The sequence below is a fragment of the Choloepus didactylus genome, chromosome 2, assembly GCF_015220235.1.
Source record: "Choloepus didactylus isolate mChoDid1 chromosome 2, mChoDid1.pri, whole genome shotgun sequence".
In the NCBI taxonomy this organism is placed as follows: Eukaryota; Metazoa; Chordata; class Mammalia; order Pilosa; family Megalonychidae; genus Choloepus; species Choloepus didactylus.
The window spans coordinates 87,903,650-87,924,202 of NC_051308.1; the positions used below are offsets into that span (position 1 = coordinate 87,903,650).

Sequence of the window (20,553 nt, forward strand, 5' to 3'; positions counted from 1 at the left end):
TCACTCGTTTCAGAATGCGGACTCCCGGTTTCACCAAGTGCATAGTGCTTGTGGTTATAGCAGACCTTGTCCAGCTGTTGCATCACTGGGAGTGGTGTCCTGGGTCACTTTCTGTTTTTTATCTAGTATATTTCATGGAGGTGGTTTTTTGCCCTGTCTCACCTAGCTGCCATCTTAGGGTCTCTTCTTGTTTGCTTTTTAAACCACTGTTAGTTTTTTAGTTGGTGTGTTTAGACCTTTACATTTAGTGTAAATAATTATATATTATGGCTTAAGTCTGCCATTTTTTTGTTGTGTTTCTCTTCACTATTTTTTGTTCTATTTCTCTCCCTTTAGAATTAGTAAAAAGAACTTTCTTTAGAGCTTTGTTTTGATTTATATATAATGCTTTTGAGTACATGTTTTTATATTTTTTTTAGTTCATAACTTACCATAGTCTACTATTGTTGGCACCTTTTTCCATTTGCTTTAAGTAACCCCTCTTCTTATATGTACCCCTTGCCTTTTATATGACTTCTCAACTTTTAAAAATTGCAGTAGGGCAGTTCGTTGAAGCTTTGTAATCAAGTCTGTCTTTATAGGAACTAGGAAACCATGGAGTTCATTAAGTGTGTATTTGTGGAGTTGTGTGGAGTTGTGTTATAAGATAATAAGGACTTTGGCTTGCTCTACTTTGCACTTTGTATCACTAAATTTCATACTTTTAGAATTTGTATATATCAGTTTGTGCTACTCCTTTTTTTTTTTTTAATCAGTTTTTGTTTTTAATGACCAGTGTATTCTTCTGTTTAGTTTCAAATGTCAGGTGATTAGTGTAGTCCTGTCAGCTATAATTTATTCTCTATTTTGTTAGAGGATAGTTTATTTTTATTTTAAAAAGTAAAGTTCAAATAATGAGTTTAGTACTTAAGCTTATCTCTATCAAACCCTTAATGAATGTCAAATTCAATTATATTGACCTAAAAGCAAAGGTCAGTAAAGTAGGACTGTTCATTTTTAAATTCTTTTACATTTTGGTTTAGTAAAGTTTCTGAGACATCCCCCCCCCCCTTTTTTTTTTCAGCAAGTTTTCTTTAGGTTTTAGCACAGTCCTGTGTTTGAGAGGACACTGTGATAATGTCTTCGGTCCATGCTCTCAGCTAGCATTGTCTTTAGTGTTCCATTGTGTTTGTTTGTTTGTTTGTTTGTTGACTTATATATTTTATTTGTTCCCAAACTCAGTGATAGTGTTAAGGCCAATTTGATCTAGGGGTCTATTAACATTCCTAGTTCGTGACTGATTTTCATTCAGATAATGGTAGTTTGGCTTCATGGACTTTTTTCCCCTCATATATCTTCAAAACTTTCCTTGACTCTTTTTATTCATGCTTTTATTCTAGGTTTCACCTCTCCGAGTTATGAAATATATTTGCAGTCTGAATTTAGCCTAATTCTTCTTTTACCTTCTTTTAAATTGTTGTCCTTTGTCTTGATTCTTTTTCCTTGTGTTAAAACATCTTGCATTGATGATCTAATAATTTAGAGCTTTAAACCCTTTTAGAATTTTGTGTTGAAATGCAGACTACTTATATTAATATGTTATCTTTAAACAGCTTCTATTACTCCAAACTTAAAATTTTATTTTTCTTGCACTCACACTTTTTCATACTTTTGCACATAGGTGGATTTTTCATCATTTTGTTTTATGCACTGCCTGAGCAGTATTTGTACCTTAGTTGTTTCATTTTAAATTGAATCATATTTAATTTGCTATTTTTGAAAGTAAAGGTTGATCAAATATTGGCAATTTTATGTGGCTTACCTTATATGTAGTAAACTCCATATATAACTATAGTTACATTTTCCAGCAGAAGCTTTGGGGTACTAGAAGGACAATACATTGTCTTCAGATATTAGGACATTAAAGTTTAAAATTTTGGTAGTAGGGATTTAAGGTGACTTTGAAAATTTTTTTTTGATATTTCCTGTTCAGAAGTGGAATGAAAATGAATTTGAGTGAAATTATGTATAATGCACAAATGTTTTTTGTTTTAATAAGGATTTCAAGACTGTAGCGTTTCAAGGTAATTATATGAAAAGGCCAAGAGATGACGCATTAAGTGTGTATTTGTGAAGTTGTGTGGAGTTGTGTTCATTAATAAAATGCTTTAGTGATAGTAGAAAATAACGGGGATGTTTATAGGTGACTATAAGAAAGGTAGAGTGTGATTTTGCTTCTTTGTGTGAGTTTTTATGTTAGAGTGGAAGACTAGCTGTTGGAAATGGCCATGGGATTTGGTGGAAGTGGTTAGTCCTCACCTAGTTAAGTGAAAACTGGGGAAAATGATCAGCTATTTCCAAGATAGGGAAATGTCTTTGAGGGAGAGTAAGGTTTCAGTTTTGATTGGAGCATTGTGTGAAAAATTTGAAGGAGGAAAGTTTATTAAAATAGAAGAGTTAAAAACATTTGGCAATACTAATCACTCTTTTATCCCTTGTTTCTATAATAGTGTACTATCATTTTTCTGGTTTTCTGACTACTTCTATACATTTCTTGGTAGTTTACTGTACAGCTACTGCTTCTTGCTTTTCCCATCCATCCCTTGAACATTAGTGTACCCTGTCATCTAGTTTTTATACTCATCTTTTCTGTGTTGTCATATGTTTCACAAGATCGTTCCTTCTTACTGCCGTGTAGTATTCCATTGTGTGTATATACCCATTTTATTTATCCACTCATCTGTTGAAGGACATTTGGGTTGTTTCTGTCTCTTGGCAATTGTGAATAATGCTGCCATGAACATTGGCGTGCAGATATCTGTTCGTGTCACTGCTTTCCGATCTTCCGGGTATATACTGAGAAGGGCAATCGCTGGATCTTATGGTAACTCTATATCTAGTTTTCTAAGGAACTGCCAGACTGACTTCCAGAGTGGCAGAACCATTATACAGTCCCACCAACAATGAATAAGAGTTCCAATTTCTCCACATCCCCTCCAGCATTTGTAGTTTCCTGTTTGTTTAATGGCAGCCATTCTAATCGGTGTGAGATGGTATCTCATTGTGGTCTTAATTTGCATCTCTCTAATAGCTAGTGAAGCTGAACATTTTTTCATGTGTTTCTTGGCCATTTGTATTTCCTCTTCAGAGAACTATCTTTTCATATCTTTTGCCCATTTTATAATTGGGCTGTCTGTACTATTGTCATTGAGTTGTAGGATTTCTTTATATATGCAAGATATCAGTCTTTTGTCAGATACATGGTTTCCAAAAATTTTTTCCCATTGAGATGGCTGCCTCTTTACCTTTTTGAGAAATTCCTTTGAGGTACGGAAACTTCTAAGCTTGAGGAGTTCCCATTTATCTGTTTTTTCTTTGGTTGCTTGTGCTTTGGGTATAAAGTCTAGGAAGTGTCTGCCTAATACAAGGTCTTGAAGATGTTTTCCTACATTATCTTCTAGGAGTTTTATGGCACTTTCTTTTCTGTTGAGATCTTTGGTCCATTTTGAGTTAATTTTTGTGTAGGGTGTGAGGTAGGCGTCCTCTTTCATTCTTTTGGATATGGATATCCAACTCTCCCAGCCCCATTTGTTGAAAAGACCATTATGACCCAGTTCAGTGACTTTGGGGGCCTTATCAAAGATCAGTTGGCCATAGATCTGGAGGTCTATCTCCGAATTCTCAGTTTGATTCTTTTGAACTATATATCTATCTTTGTGCCAGTACCATGCTGTTTTGACAACTGTGGCTTTACGATAAGCTCCAAAATCAGGGAGTGTAAGTCCTCCCACTTCGTTTTTCTTTTTTAGAGTGTCTTTAGCAATTCAAGGCATCTTTCCTTTCCAAATAAATTTGATAACTAGCTTTTCCAAGTCTGCAAAGTAGGTTGTTGGAATTTTGATTGGGATTGCATTGAATCTGTAGATGAGTTTGGGTAGAATTGACATCTTAATGACATTTAGCCTCCCTATCCATGAACATGGAATATTTTTCCATCTTTTAAGGTCTCCTTCTATTTCTTTTAGTAGAGTTATGTCATTTTCTTTGTATAGGTCTTTTACATCTTTGGTTAAGTTTATTCCTTGGTACTTGATTTTTTTAGTTGCTGTTGAAAATGGTATCTTTTTCTTGAGTGTCTCTTCAGTTTGTTCATTTCTAGCATATAGAAACATTACTGACTTATGTGCATTAATCTTGTATCCCACTATTTTACTAAATTTGTTTATTAGCTCTAGTGGCTGTATCGTCGATTTCTCAGGGTTTTCCAGATATAAGATCATATCATCTGCAAACAATGACAGTTTTACTTCTTTTTTTCCAGTTTGGATGCCTTTTATTTCTTTGTTTTGCTGCATTGCCCTGGCTAGCACTTCCAGCACAATGTTGAATAACAGTGGTGATAGCGGGCATCCTTGTCTTGTTCCTGATCTTAGAGGGAAGGCTTTGAGTCTCTCACCATTGAGTACTATGCTGGCTGTGGGTTTTTCATATATGCTCTTTATCATGTTGAGGAAGTTTCCTTCAATTCCTACCTTTTGAAGTGTTTTTATCAAAAACGGATGTTGGATTTTGTCAAATGCTTTTTCAGCATCTATTGAGATGATCATTTGATTTTTCCCTTTCGAATTGTTAATGTGTAGTAATACATTGATTGATTTTCTTATGTTGAACCATCCTTGGATGCCTGGAATGAACCCCACTTGGTCATGGTGTATGATTTTTTTAATGTGTCTTTGGATTCGATTTGCAAGTATTTTGTTGAGGATTTTTGCATCGATATTCATGAGGGAGATTGGCCGGTAGTTTTCCTTTTTTGTAGCATCTTTGCCTGGTTTTGGTATCAGATTGATGTTAGCTTCATAAAATGAGTTAGGTAGTGTTCCATTTTCTTCAATGTTTTGAAATAGTTGAAGTAAGATTGGTGTCAGTTCTTTCTGAAAAGCTTGGTAGAATTCCCCTGTGAAGCCATCTGGCCCTGGGCATTTATTTGTGGGAAGATTTTTGATGACTGATTGGATCTCTTTGCTTGTGATGGGTTGGTTGAGGTCTTCTTTTTTCTTCGCTGGTGAGTCTAGGTTGTTCATGTGTTTCCAGGAAATTGTCCATTTCCTCTACATTATCCAGTTTGTTGCCATACAGTTGTTCATAATATCTTTTTATGATTTTTTTAATTTCTTCAGGATCTGCAGTTATATCACCTTTTTCATTTATTATTTTGTTTATATGGGTCTTCTCTCTTTTTGATTTTGTCAGTCTAGCTAGGGGCTTGTCAATCTTGTTGATCTTCTCAAAGAACCAACTTTCTGTGATAATTATCCTCTCTATTGTTTTTTTGTTCTCTGTGTCATTTATTTCTGCTTTAATCCTTGTTATTTCTTTTCTTCTACTTGGTTTAGGATTGGTTTGCTGTTCATTTTCTAGCTTCTTCAGTTGATCCATTAGTTCTTTGATTTTGGCTCTTTCTTCCTTTTTAATATATGCATTTAGTGCTATAAATTTCCCCCTCAGTACTGCTTTTGGCTGCATCGCATAGGTTTTGGTATGTTGTGTTCTCATTTTCATTCGTCTGTATATATTTAGCAATTTCTTTTGCTATTTCTTCTTTAACCCACTGATTGTTTAGGAGTATGTTGTTTAACCTCCAGGTATTTGTGAATTTTCTAAGTCTCTTAGGGTTATTGACTTCTAATTGTATTCCATTGTGGTCAGAGAATGTGCTTTGAATAATTTCTGTCTTTTTAAATTTATTGAGCCTTGTTTTATGTACCAGCATATGATCTATTCTGGAGAAAGTTCCATGAGCACTAGAAAAGTATGTGTATCCTGGTGATTTGGGATGTAATGTTCTATATATGTCTGTTAAATCTAGTTCATTTATCAGGCTGTTTAGGTTTTCAGTTTCCTTATTGGTCTTCTCTCTGGTTGATCTATCTATAGGAGAGAGTAATGTGTTGAAGTCTCCCACAATTATTGTGGAAACATCAATTGCTTCCTTTAGTTTTGCCAGTGTTTCTCTCATGTATTTTGTGTCACCTTGGTTGGGTGCATAAACATTTATGATTGTTATTTCTTCTTGTTGAATTGCCCCCTTTATTAGTATGTAGTGGCCTTCTTTGTCTCTCAAAACATCCCTGCATTTAAAGTCTATTTTATCTGAGATTAATACTGCTACACCTGCTTTCTTTTGGCTGTAGCTTGCATGAAATATTTTTTTCCATCCTTTCACTTCCAATTTCTTTGTGTCCCTGTGTCTAAGATGAGTCTCTTGTATGCAACATATTAATGGTTCATTTTTTTTAATCCATTCTGCAAATCCATATCTTTTAATTGGGGAGTTTAATCCATTTACATTCAACGTTGTAACTGTGAAGGCATTTCTTGAATCAGCCATCTTATCCTTTGGTTTATGTTTGTCATATATATTTTTCCCTCTCTCTATTAATATCCTTTAATGTACCCATACTGAATCTCTTTAGTACTGAACCTTTCTCCAAGTCTCTCTGTCCTTTCTTTGTTTCTCTGTCTGTAGGGCTCCCTTTAGTATCTCCAGTAGGGCAGGTCTCTTGTTAGCAAATTCTCTCAGCATTAGTTTGTGAAAAATTTAAGCTCTCCCTCAAATTTGAAGGCAAGCTTTGCTGGATAAAGTATTCTTGGTTGGAAATTTTTCTCACTCAGAATTTTAAATATGTCATGCCACTGCCTTCTCACCTCCATGGTGGCTGCTGAGTAGTCACTACTTATTTTTATGCTGTTTCCTTTGTATGTGGTGAATTGCTTTTCTCTTGCTGCTTTCAGAACTTGCTCCTTCTCTTCCGTGGTTTACAGTGTGATCAGAATATGTGTCAGAGTGGGTTTATTTGGATTGATTCTATCTGGAGTTCGCTGGGCATTTATGATTTGTGTATTTATGGTGTTTAGAAGATTTGGGAAGTTTTCCCCAACAATTTCTTTGAATACTCTTCCTAGACCTTTACCCTTTTCTTCCCCTTCTGGAACACCAATGCATCTTATATTCGGACGTTTTATATTTTCTATCATATCCCTGAGGTCCATTTCGATTTTTTCAATTTTTATCCCCATTCTTTCTTTTGTGCTTTCATTTTCCAGGTCACTGATTTGTTGTTCACCTTCCTCTAGTCTTGTACTATGACTATCCAGAATATTTTTAGTTTGGTCAACAGTCACTTTGATTTCCATGAGATTATCTGTTTTTTTTATTTAGTCTTGCAGTGTCTTCTTTATGCTCTTCTAGGGTCTTCTTGATATCCTTTGTATCCCGTACTATGGTCTCATTGTTCATCTTTAGTTCTTTGAGTAGTTTGTCTAGGTCCTGTGTCTCTTCTGATCTTTTGATTTGGGTGCTTGGGCTTGGGTTATCCATATCGTCTGGTTTTTTCATATGCTTTATAATTTTCTGTTGTTTTTGGCCTCTTGGCATTTGCTTAACTTGATAGGTTTCTTTTAGGATTTGTAGACCAATTGAAGTCCTTATCTGTAATTTATCAGATTTACTGCTTCGTGGAGTACACTTTCTCTAACTAACCAGCAGGTGGCGTCCATGAGCCTCCTGTTCTCCACAAGCCAGTTCTCCCCTGCTTTGCCTTTGTGGTGAGTGGGGGAGTGAGCCTTGTGGGGTCCAATTGGTGTACCAAGCTTGCATGTGTAGTTGGTGTTGCCCGCCCTGTATATGGGGCGTGTTTCTGGGCAGTCAGGGAGGGGGGGTGGCCCTAACAATCAAATCTCCCTGATGATCCTAGAGTTTTAAAGCTGCTGCAATAGTCTAATCCTTCAGTTCAGTCCTGCCACAGTTTGTGTCTGCCACTGACCCACAAGTCCTTGGTATTGACGTATGGCTCCTGAGACTTGTGAGTGGGTCCCACTTCCAGGCTGTGCACCCCCTGGTCCTCTGTTGAGGGATGACTGTGCTATGTCACAGGTGAGTGCCGTCCCCCCAGGGTGTTTCTGGGCTGCTGGGCTGTGTAGGGAAGCTCCTAGTCTGCTGAAATGATGGCTGAATGGGGCTTTGTTAATTCACACTGCTCCACCTTCCCACCTCTGGGACAACTAGCTGAGGGTGCAGGGAAGGCTGATGTCCACGCGCAGTTTTGTGGTGTGTGCCTGTTATTTGATGTACTTCCGTCACACTGGGTTGTCTGGGGCAGCTCTGGGCTATGGGGTGATGACGGGCAGGAGTGTTTTTCTGTCCACCGGGATGATGGCTGTGAGCGGACACCCCCGTTTTCTTGGGAAGTTGTGGTGTTTAGTGAATTTTCTCAGCCACAGGATTATTGCCTTTTGTCTCAGAGCTCTCTTAGTTCTGCTCTTGTCTTGACCTGCCCAAATTGCAAGCCTTTGAGCCTTTCTGTATTGGGCTTCTTAGAGTAATTGTTTTAGAAAAAGAAAAGATTAAAAAAAAAAAAAAGGGCCCTCCTCACAGATCTAATGGGTTATTGAAATGCTAAGAGACAAGGCAGTTAGGACCATTAAGGAAAGATCCATGGGGCAGAGAGATCAATTTTTCTTCGGGATTTGCATATGAGCCTCAGGGCCTGAGTTCTGCCCTTCTCCTTTCTGTGTTCACCAGAACTCCAGAAATGCTCTGGTTTTATTTTAGAGCTTTTCTTGCTGTTTTTTGCTATGCCTGTCTCCTCTTTGATCGTCTGGTTGCTCTCAGATTCTCTGGTGTCTGGTCTCAGTCTATCTGTGGTTGAAGTTTGGATCAGTAGTATGAGTTTCCGATAAGAGCTGCCACTGCAGTTCTCCCTTCTCCTCCCCAGCGCTGACGGCCCCTCCTCCCAGGGACTGAGACTGGCAGGGATGGGCGCAGATCCCCTGGCCACAAAAACTTACAGATTTTGCTGATCTCAGCAGTTCGATGTGTTCATGAGTGTTGTATGAAGTATACCCAAAGTCAAATTGCTCTGTGGTGTCCAGTCCATGCAGTCCCTGGCTTTCTACCTACTTTCTTGGAGGAGTAACTAAAACATACAGCTCACTAATCCGCCATCCTGCCCTGCCCCTCTCATCTTTTCTGATTATGGTTTTTGAGGTTGAGTGATTTCATTCATTATTGGTATTGTTTCAAATTTATTTTTTCTCTTTCACCCAGCTTTTGTTATTTTCTCTGCTTATTCTGTCTTTCCCCATAGTTTTCCACCTGATGAATTCCTGTTAGTCCTTTAAGTCTGAGCTTTTGATTTTTTTTTTAAGTTCATTTTATTGAGATATATTCACATACCATGCAGTCTTACAAAGCAAATCGTATATTTGATTGTTCACAGTACCATTACATAGTTGTGCATTCATCACCAAAATCAATCCCTGACACCTTCATTACCACACACTCAAAAATAACAAGAATAATAATTACAGTGAATAAGAGCAATTAAAGTAAAGAAGAACACTGGGTGCCTTTGTCTGTCTGTCTGTCTGTTTTTTTCCTTCCCCCATTTTTCTACTCATCCATCCATAAACTAGACAAAGGGGAGTGTGGTCCATATGGGTTTCCCAGTCCCATTGTCACCTCTCATAAGCTACATTTTTATACAATCATCTTCAAGATTCATGGGTTCTGAGTTGTAGTTTGATAGTTTCAGGTATGTACCACCAGCTACCCCAATTCATTAGAACCTAAAAAGGGTTGTCTATATTGTGTGTAAGAGTGCCCACCAGAGTGACCTCTCAGCTCTTTTTGAAATCTCTCTGCCACTGAAGCTTATTTTATTTCCTTTCACTTCCCCCTTTTAGTCAAGAAGGTGTTCTCCATCCCACGATGCTGGGTCTCCCCAGGAGTCATATTCCATGTTGCCAGGGAGATTCACTCCCCTGAGTGTCTGTTCCCACGTAGTGGGTAGGGCAGTGATTTCACCTTCCAAGTTGGCTTAGCTAGAGAGAGAGGGCCACATCTGAGCAACAAAGAGGCATTTGGGAGGAGGCTCTTAGGCACAATTATAGGGAGGCCTAGCCTCTCCTTTGCATCAGCTTTTGAATTAATTTCAGTTATGCAGTCTTGTGTCCAGCACCCCGCCCCTCCAGACCCTCTTGTTCTCCATCTAGGTTAGGAGCATATTCTTTTAATGCTATGCACATATCACTATCCTAATAATTACTTTGATATTTTAACTCTTGACTTGCTTGTTAGTCATCTCTCCCAGAGTGAACTCCATGTTAAAGCCTCTTCTGCCCAGTGTTTAGAAAAATGCCTAGGATTGTTAAATATTTGAGTGAATAAGTTTTCAATTAGTTTACCAGTTGTGCATGTGTTGCAGAAGATGAGGTGCCAATGGTAATAAAACCTAATAAAAACTGTTCACTGTTACAAGTCATTAAAGAAATGTAAGTTAACAAGGTGCTGTTTTGAAGAGTTAGTACAGCTTAGTGGTTAATGGCATGAATTATGGAACAAGAAAGCTGCCTTGATTAAATTCTAGGTTTGCTACCTGCTAACCGAATGGTCTTTGACAAGTTGTTTAAACTTTCTTTCATTTTCCTAATTTGTAATAGTATTTATTTTATATCTGGCAGTAAGTATTCTATAAGTATTCATTGTTATTATTTAAAATTTAGTTTAGTATATCCGGGTTAAAGTAAGACAGCTTTAAATTGGTATAGTGTTTCTGGAAAGCCTTTTTGTGTTATATAGTGAAGACTTTCTAACTTTTTGTTTCTTTGATTGAATGATTCCATTTTTATTACTGTCTTAAAATCAATAATATGATTGATGTATGTTCCATAATTATTTATAAGGGAGAGCAAGATTAAGTTATTTATGTTAAGGAAACAAATCTCCAGTGAGAAGAAAATGTTTAAATAATATTGAGTGATATTCAGCAATTAACATGCTTTCATTTTAATGGCATTGAAAATGGTTACGATGCAATAGGCAAAATATAAAAGATAAAACTCTTAGAAATACTTTGGAAAAACCATTAAAATGAAACATTAAGATGCTAAATTGTGGTTGCTTTTGGGTGTTACAATTTGGTTTAATTTAACTTCTATCATACTATTTTTCATTTATAAAATTGGGTAACAGCTGACATGCTGACGTTTTGTTTTGTTTTATTTTTGAGAAGTAAATAAGATAATGTGAAAGTTCTTCGGATAGCTTGTATTTTTTGTTGCCACTTTGTGGTATTGTTATTCATGTTTCATATTTTTATTATAAAGTCAATCTCTGTTGTATTAAGGATGTACAACATTGTGTTTCCTTCAAGATTTGGGCTCCACTTTTGCAGTTTAATGTGGGAAATTCCAGCTTATTTTGCCTGTACTTTTTCATCCCCACCTGGCATTATTGCCCAGTTTCCTTGAAATTATTTTCCAAATGTACAGTTATTTTATCATTGTGGTGATGCCAATATGGTTTCGTTTAGTTTTTTTTTCTCCTTTTTTATGTATAGCAACTGGAACAGATCCAGAAGGAGCTGAGTGTTCTGGAAGAGGATATTAAAAGAGTGGAAGTAAGAAATCATATTTTTGCATCTCAAGCAGTTTTTCATTTTCATGAAATTGTCACCTTTCCTTTAAGGTTTTGTATTAAATTTATGGAATTGACATTGGTTATGGAGAAAGTAACGGATGTTACTTTACTGAGAGTGCATTTTTGTAGAAAAAGCATTCTGAGTACTTTCTTGATGATAAAATGTAGTCTGAATTTGTTTTCACAGTGTTTTTATTGCCATAATTCTTCTCTGTTAGATTGAAAAAATATCAGTTTTCTTGGAATGTCATCATGTTAACGTACATCAGCTCTAACAAAACCCTCAGTTTTTACTATTAAATGATTTGTGGCCATTGTGTTTTATTAAGTAAATAATTTATACCTATCTCCTGTGCATTACTAGATGCTAAGGTAAATTAAAAAAGAGATATGAGAAAATGTTACCAATATCTTAGGAATTTGTAGTATAATACAGTTTATTAATAGAAATCCATGGGAAGATCCTTTGGGGGAACACAGACTATTATGACATAAGTACAGTACCTTCAGCTATATTTAAATTTAGCATGTGTTTTAAATTATTCAAATGTGTTTTTATTTTCTCTTGCTGATATGTAGAACATATTAAATTATATTGGGTTTTACATTTTAGTAAAAGTTCAACATCCATGTTACATTCCTAACTTGTTTCTGTTTTTATATAATGTTCTTGGCTATATGTTTGAGCTAAGCATGAATTAGCCATTAATAATCCTACCTGATTATGCATTTTTAATAGAGTTTTAAAATTTTCTTAATTTTTCCACTAATCAAAATGTAGCACATATAAAAGGAGGTCAGGTTGTCTGTATTATTCAGAGGCAGAATTTATGTAATAATAAAAATTGATTAGGAGGCTTTTTCTCTGGGTTAATAACTGAAAGTTAGAGTTTAAGTTATTATTAAACAAAATTAATGTTTGTATTAGAGAACTGTTACTTAATATTTGTAGAGGAAATTTTTTAGGTAGAGACTCACTGTATCATGGTTTTTGTACTTTACAAAGTTAAACCTCTGTGTTCCCTGTGCATGATTTTTGTACTTTCCGCATGAATTTTCTGTAAACCTATGAATGTTCTAAGAAATAAATTTTAAAAACAAATTTAAAAAGTTGAATCTGATGATCCAGTTACTATACTATCATACTTATCTTATTATTTAGCAATAATCTCCTAAATTAATGATTGGCAAAAAAAACCATTGTTTACTTCAAATTCCTGACCTTATTGTTCATTCTTCACATAGTATTCCATAGATCTCATTGAAAATATTTACATTTCTTTTGTCTTTTTCTGCATTTGTTAGCTTCAGTGGTGATAAGCAGTGTTTATTAAAGAACTAGAGATACGGAGTAAGAATGTGTACCAATTTATAAAAAGCTTGTCTCAACTTCTCTGTAAGCCTTGCTTTTGTACTCTGTGGAGAGGAGAGCTTGAGAAATTTGGGTATTGAGAGTATAAGGTACTGATGAAACCTGATGATTGGAAAGGAAAATAATGTCGTATCTCTTTGACTTACATATATTCCATCTTGAGTATCTTCTATAACTCAAATATTTGTTCTTTCAGGAAATGAGCGGCTTATATTCTCCTGTTAGTGAGGATAGCACAGTGCCTCAATTTGAAGCTCCCTCTCCATCACACAGGTACAAAACTTCATATGTGTTAATGCTTAGCATTTATGATACAGAGTGCACATATGCTACTGGTCTTTGGGAGCCATTTCATACAATGTATGGAACCCCAGCAGCATTACTTTTGGTCATGATCTAGAAATTAGATTCAGGTAGCCCATCTGTTTTCTTAATACTTTGAATTTTCATACCCGGAAGAGTTAGTGAGTAGAATATTATAATATTATGAATTCACAGTTGGATTAAAAATTGGTGAATTCCTTGAAATAATGGTAGCTTTAAATATATTGTGATTAAAGTCTAAAGACACAAAAAGTCTGTAATTTGAGAATAATGAAATGGTAATAGTAGGGAAAAATGTGATAAAGTTACTTGACTTTTCCCCTAACTACTTGAATTTTCATGGGCAAGTTACTTTCCCCAGATTTAAAATGAGGACATTAGACAAGATCTCTGTTTTATTTTCTTATAATTCTCTGTATCTACCAGGTTATTAATTATGTCTTACCTTCTATATGCAGGGATTATTTATCTTTCTCACAACTGTTTTTATAGCATTTAGAATAGTGCCTGGTTCATTCATGAAGTGTTTGTGGAATACAGTGAGAGTTTCCGGTCCCTTCTAGATATAAAATCCTATTTCATGAAATGTGTACCACTTAAATTTTGAATTTTGTACTTTTATACTTGAAATGTTCAAAGTAAGAGCAATTTTACATGAAATCACTCATTTTTTAACTTGCTAATCAGTTTAAAATAATGGCCCAATGGAAGCATTTTAGATAAATAGTTAGAAAAACATGTAAAATATTGGACAGTACAATGCCAGTATAAAGGATAACACTAGCCTTCAGAATCTCTAAGTTCAGGAAACCTATCTTTTGTCTGAGTTCCTGTGATATGTGGGAAAACCGGCAGGGTTATGTTGTAGGTAAGGATTATTTCTGGAAGGTTTGGTTTTTTTTCCCTTTACCATATAGAGAATCCTTGTGAGTTCTAGTTGATCATAGAGTCATTTTAGCTGTGTAATTCAACTTGTCTTCTTCCATATTTTATCTTTTTTAAAACATTGGGAATGACTAAATCTGCAGAATATTGTTATCTTTAAGCATGGTATTTACTTCCTGATATACATGGGATCTTTGTCAGTGGAATATTTATTATGTGAGTGTCTACAGGAAAGCAGAAGTTGTAATATCAAAAAGAAAAGTCACTAATAAACTGACATTTCTCATTGTCATATCCCTCTGTAACAGAAGCATATATTTCTGTCTATTGTGTCTAGGTTTTTATTAATCAGTCTCTCACTGATTGTTGGATTTATAAACATTTGAAAATGTGTAGTACATGCTAATCACTGTTCTAGGTGTTAAATCTAGCATGAAAAATCTGCCAAAGTCCCTGCTCTCATGGAGCTTATGTTTTGTGGGGTGAGTGTGGAGGTTGGGGAGATAACTAAACAAACAAATATAACACAGTAGTAGTATGTGACATATGAGTAGTACAGTAGGAAGAAAAATTAGGGTTTGCAAGTTGTTACTCTTTTAGTTTGGATAGGCAGGCTTCTCCAAGGAAATGACATTTAAGCTGACACACGAATGAAGATGGAAAGTCATTGGAGAATTTTGAGCAGGATCCAGTTTATATTTTAAGATGTCACTGAAGTTCCCATGTAGAAAATAGAGAGACAAGACTATTTGTATCCATCCTCCTTGCACGCCCTGTCCCCCATTAAAAGCAGGGAGAAAAGTTAGGAAGCTATTACAATACTACAGGAGAGAGGAGATGATGGCTTGGATCAGAATTTTATTGATGTAAGAGGTGAGAAGTGGTTCAGTTGTACAGTAGAGCAGATTTGATGAAGTCAATGAAAATGTTGGAGAATTGCTAAAATTACATTTATAGCTATTGTTAAATGAAATTCAGTTAGAAATAGACTGGTTAGAACTTGAAGTTGGAAAATAGGCAACATGATATTTTCTACTAGAGTGATTTCATATTTTATCTAAACGGGTGATTTGAATGTCACTCTAGGATTGAGGGAGAGCCTTGGGAAAAATGATTAAGTCCTTAAATACTCTGGTGAAAATGAATCTCAAGATTAAGGTGCTTTTGGATTCAGTTTGCTAGTATTTTGAGGTTTTGCATATATATTCATAAGTAAAACTAGTTTGTAATTTTCTTTTCTTGTGATACCTTCATCTGGCTTTAGTATTAGGGTCATGCTAGCCTTATTGAATGAGTTAAGACGTGTTCCTTCCTTTTCAGTTTTTTTTGGAAGTGTTTAAGGAGGACTGGTGTTAATTATTCTTTGAATGATTGGTATAATTCACCAGTGAAGCCGTCTGTTCCTGGACTTTTCTTTTTTGGAAGGTTTTTGATTATAATTCAATCTCTTAACTTGTTATTGGTTTGTTAAGGTCTCCTATGTTGTCTTCTCATTTCAAATAATTGTGTTTCTAGGATTTTGTCCATTTCATCTAGGTCATCTAATTTGTTGGCTTGCAATGTTTCATAGTATCACTTTATAATCCCTTTTGTTTTTGTGGGTTCGGAGTAATGTTACCTCTTTAATTTAGTTTTTGCATCCTCTGTCTTTTTTTTCTGTGTCTCTCTAGATAAAAGATTTGTTGATTTTGTTGATCTTCTCAAAGAATCAACTTTTGATTTTGTTGATTCTGTCTGTTGCTTTATTATTCTCTGCTTAATTTATCTCAGCTCTAATCTTTGTTATTTCCTTCCTTTGGTTCGCTTTTGAGTTTAGTTTGCTCTTCTTTCTCTAGATCCTCCAGTTCTGAGGTTAGGTCTCTGATTTGAGATCTTCTTTTTTTAATGTAACCATTTAGAGCTACAAATTTCCCTCTCAACACTGCTTTTGCCATATGCCATACGTTTTGGTATGTTGTGTTTTCATTTTCATTTGTTTCAGATTTCTTCATGTCCTTGTGATTTCTTCTTGGCTCCATTGGTGGTGGTGGTGGTGGTTTTCAATTTTATTAGAGTAGTTGTAGGTTTACAGTAAAAACATGTAGAAAGTACCGAGTTCCCATATACCCCTGCCCTCAACACACACAATTTTCTCTATTATTATTTTGCATTAGTGTGGTGCCTTTGTTACAATTCATGAACAAATATTGTAATTGTATTAATAACTAAAGCCCATAGTTTACTTTAGGGTTAACTCTTTGTGTTGTACACTTCTACACCTTTGTTACAATTTATGAACAAGTATTATGATTGTATTAATAACTGAAGTCCAAAATTTACCTGTACACATGAATTTTTTTTCAAAATTTTTATTCAGGTTTTATATATATCCTAAATTTCCCATTTTAACCATTTTCAAATATATAATTCAGTAGTGCGAATTAATTCACAATGTTTTCCTACCATCATCACCATCCATTACCAAAACTTTTCCATTACCCAAACAGAAACTCTATACCAATTAGACATTAACTTCTCATTCTCCACCCCCACCCCTTCCTCCTGTACTATATTCTAATTTCTGACTATGAATTTGCATATTTTAATTACTTCAAAGACATGAGATCATATAATATTTGTTATTTTGTGTCTGGCTCATTTCACTCAACATGATGTCTTCAGGATCTATGTTGTAGCATGTATCAAAACTTCATTCCTTTTAATGTTTATATAATATTCCTTTTTATCTGTATACCACGTTTTGTTTATCCATTCATCTCTTGATGGGCAGTTGTGTTGCTTCCAAGTTTTGGCCCATTGATTGCATATTATTTAGTTTCCACATATATGTGAATTTTCCAGGTCCCTCTCTTTTTCTGATACCTAACTTCATTCCGTTGCCATTGGAGAGATACACTGGATGATTTCAGTGTTGGAAAAAAATTTTCAAGAATTGTTTTGTGACCTAATATATGGTCTGTCTTAGTAGATGACCCATGTGCATTTGAGAAGAATGCATATTTTGCTGCTGTTTTATGAATTGTTCTATAAATGTCTGTTATGTGTAGCTGGTTTATGGCATTGTTGAAGTCTTCTCTTGCCTTATTGATTTTAGTCTAGATATTCTATCCATTATTGAAAGTGGTATGTTGAAGTCTTCTACTAATGTAAAACCATTTATTTCTCTTTTCAAATCTCTGCTGTTACATGCATATATATTTATAATTGTTTAATTTTCTTGATGAATTGACCCTTTTATCAATAATATGTCATTTCTATTTTTGTCTTTTGTGACAGCTTTTGACTTACGGTAGTATAGGCATCTTAGCTGTGTTTTGGTTACTATTTGCTTGGAATTTTTTTTAATACCCTTTCACTTTCAATGTAATTGTGTCTTTGAATTTAAGATGAGTGTCTTGTAAATAGCATATGGTTAGTTCGTGCCTCTTTTTTTTTCCAATTCTCCCAATCACTGCCTTTTGATTGCTGTTTACATTTAAGGTAACTACCTATGATATAGGGCTTTCTTCTTAGTTGATCTTTCACAGTGAATCATTTAGAGTCCTTTCTGATTTCCTTCTGTGAATATTTTGCAGATATTTTTTGTGGTTACCAAAGCTATTTCCACATTTTTGATATTTGCAATAGCAGCACCACATACTTCTTGTACCAAAATCTGTTTAGTTTTCCAGGCTGTTTAAACTAGATACCATGAAATGGTTTGGCTTAAATGACGGGAATTCATTAGGTTATATGCTCTCCCTCTCCCCTCCACTTACAAAGGACTCCAGTAATAGGATTAAGTTCCATCCTGAATAAGGTGGGTCACACCTTTATTTATGAAATAGCCTCACACTCCCATATTTTTCTCTGAGCATTTGACACAGTGCCTTATATATAATAGGCTAAAATAACTATCAGTCATGATTTATTGGGGTGGAGTTGAGTGCTTGTGTGATGTTATTTCTTTGATAAATGAGTTGAATTTTTAACATTTTTAAGCCCTCATCCAGCCCAAATACCCCATATTGTAATTAGTTCCAAAATAAGGCTGCTGCTCTCAGGGCCTTTTTATTTTGCTTTAGGTTCTGAGGAAGAAAGCCTCCAGAATTTGTAGCATAAACTATAGTTTACATGTTAGTTTTTCACCCCAATTTGTGTTGAATAATGTATAAATTGGAGAATGGTAGGTAAGCAGGGTCTCTTTTTACCTGTTGTCAAGTGAAATTGTTCCTTTTATCTGATTGTGCCGTTATAAACATGATTGTGATCTGTTTTTTTAGGTTATTATTACAATTCTAGGCATTTTAAAGAACATTTTAGTTCAAACTTCACTTGAATAATAAAAGTAAACTTTTTTGTCTAATATATTTTTTTCACGTGATGATTTTGTTTAGAGTAAAACATTCTTAGACTAGATGTGAATAATCTCTTTGTAATAAATAACTTACTAAACTATCTGAAAAGGAAATAGAAGAAATCTGTGTATGTGTCTGTCTTGTGAGTATTCCCTTTTGGCATTCATTCATGGTGTGTAAGTTTGAGGTGGTGGGGTGAAGGGATAAATTACTAAAACATTTGCTCATTTTTGCTTAATGGTTAAGTTTTTATATGATGCCTTATTAAATTTTTGGCAATGAATTTTCTTTGTTTAGAAATTGGTAATACTTGGTTTACATATAAGATATTTTAGCTCTAGGTTTTCTATTGATAAAATAATGCAAACACTGGAATCACATTTTTCTCTCTTTATTTGCAGTAGTATTATTGATTCCACAGAATACAGCCAACCTCCAGGTTTCAGTGGCAGTTCTCAGGTAAATGATATATTTAACAGTATGTTTTAGTGGTACCATGAATATAATCACCTGAGGTGTAAAATAATAGATTAATGAAATGTTTTGTCATAAAGACACGTTTTGAGTGCTCTAGCATTGAATAGGAATTAAATAGCTCTGATGTATAATGATAGAATCTGCTATTATTTGCTCATCAATAATAAAAGTTTAAATTTTTTCTTAACATTTTGGTAATATTATACCATGAGAAAGGAAATACTTTAAGAATTAATTATGAATAATCAGGGCATGGTTTCTCCCAGAGAGATGAAAGTTACAGTTTTGATGTTCATGTCATTATGTTGAAACATTAGGCTTTTCTGTGGCATACAGACTTCTAATTAATTGCATGATTTTTTTTGACTTTCATTCCCGTCATCTGTGACTTGGGAATACTGTTATTACTTTTGAGTCCTGACATGATTTTTTTAAAAACCTTTTTATTTTGAAATAATTTTGACTTAGAGAAAAGTTACAGAAATAGTAAAATGAATTCCTTTATAGCCTTCAGCAAAATTCTCCCACTGTTTGTATTTTATTTCATGTGCTATATCATCCTTGTCCTCTGTCTTCTACATATGTATGCATATTGCTTTTTTCTCTGAATTGCTTGATTAAGGTGCACATAGAATGTCCACTTTATCTGTGGATCCTTATCAAAATGGGGTAGGCGGGGTCATTGTCTTATGTAACCACAATACAATTTTAAAATTATGAAAGTTAACACTGATCCAGTGCTATTATCTAATCCCTAACTGTTAGGTAGATTTTATAAGTTGTATTATTATCCTTTAGAGCAAAAGAAAAAAAAATGAGGAATTTTTAATACATAGTCATTTGTGTGTTCATTTATGTGAATAAATATGAAATTTTGAAATTATTTTTATCAAAGTGAAAGTAAATCCTTTTGGATGGTATGGTTTTGGTTTATTCCTTTTCCCAGTACTTGAACGACTGCCTCTCTTACTTTCATGGTTAGTTTGTGTAACTAGAAAATATGTAAATAATTTAATATGTGAACATCAAATAACATACCTAGGATGTGCAGTTATTTCATTATTTACTTTTCCCATTTATTGCACGTTTACTGTGTGATTGGCATCATGGAGGATGCTTTGATATGTATTGTGTCATCTGTGTCTTACCACATTTTTATATTTATTCCAAGTGTTTCTTGATTTTTCCAATGGATAATGACTTCCCTTTGAGAGTTAATTGCTTGATCAAGTTCTTTGTTTTTAACTTTGGTAGTTATAGATCAGTGGTTATGTATTATCTGTGCTTTTAAACATGTATCAATGAAATGGGAGTCAAGCTATTTGACAATGAGTCATGAGGGATTTTGAGTCAGAATTCTTTTTGTATTTTTACTACTAAAGAAAGTTTATGTAATATTAAAAAATGTATTCATGACAAATAGAAACCTTTCTCTTGACATAAAAAAAGGACATTAACATAGCTGATGTTTTAAAAATCCTAACATGTCTGATTACCACTGTTGAATAGAACTTTCTGTAAGAATGGAAATGCTGTGCACTCTATTCTGTTCAATACAGTATCCACTAGCCACATGTGGCTATAGAGTACTTGAATTGTGGCTAGTGTGTTGATTAATTAAATTTTTAATTTAACTTAATTTTAATTAATTAAAATTTAATTTTAAATAGTTGCATATAGCTATTGGCTACCATATT

At 34.5% G+C, this 20,553-nt stretch overlaps 1 protein-coding gene across 1 annotated transcript in view; it reads left to right on the forward strand.

Moving 5' to 3' along the window:
- Positions 1–20,553, forward strand: part of COP1 (COP1 E3 ubiquitin ligase) — a 301,460-nt gene that overhangs the window by 101,228 nt on the left and 179,679 nt on the right. The window contains exons 7-9 of the mRNA XM_037825287.1: positions 11,382–11,441; positions 13,030–13,106; positions 18,781–18,838. Of these exons, the coding sequence (XP_037681215.1) occupies positions 11,382–11,441; positions 13,030–13,106; positions 18,781–18,838 (195 nt within the window). The remainder of the gene's footprint in view (positions 1–11,381; positions 11,442–13,029; positions 13,107–18,780; positions 18,839–20,553) is intronic.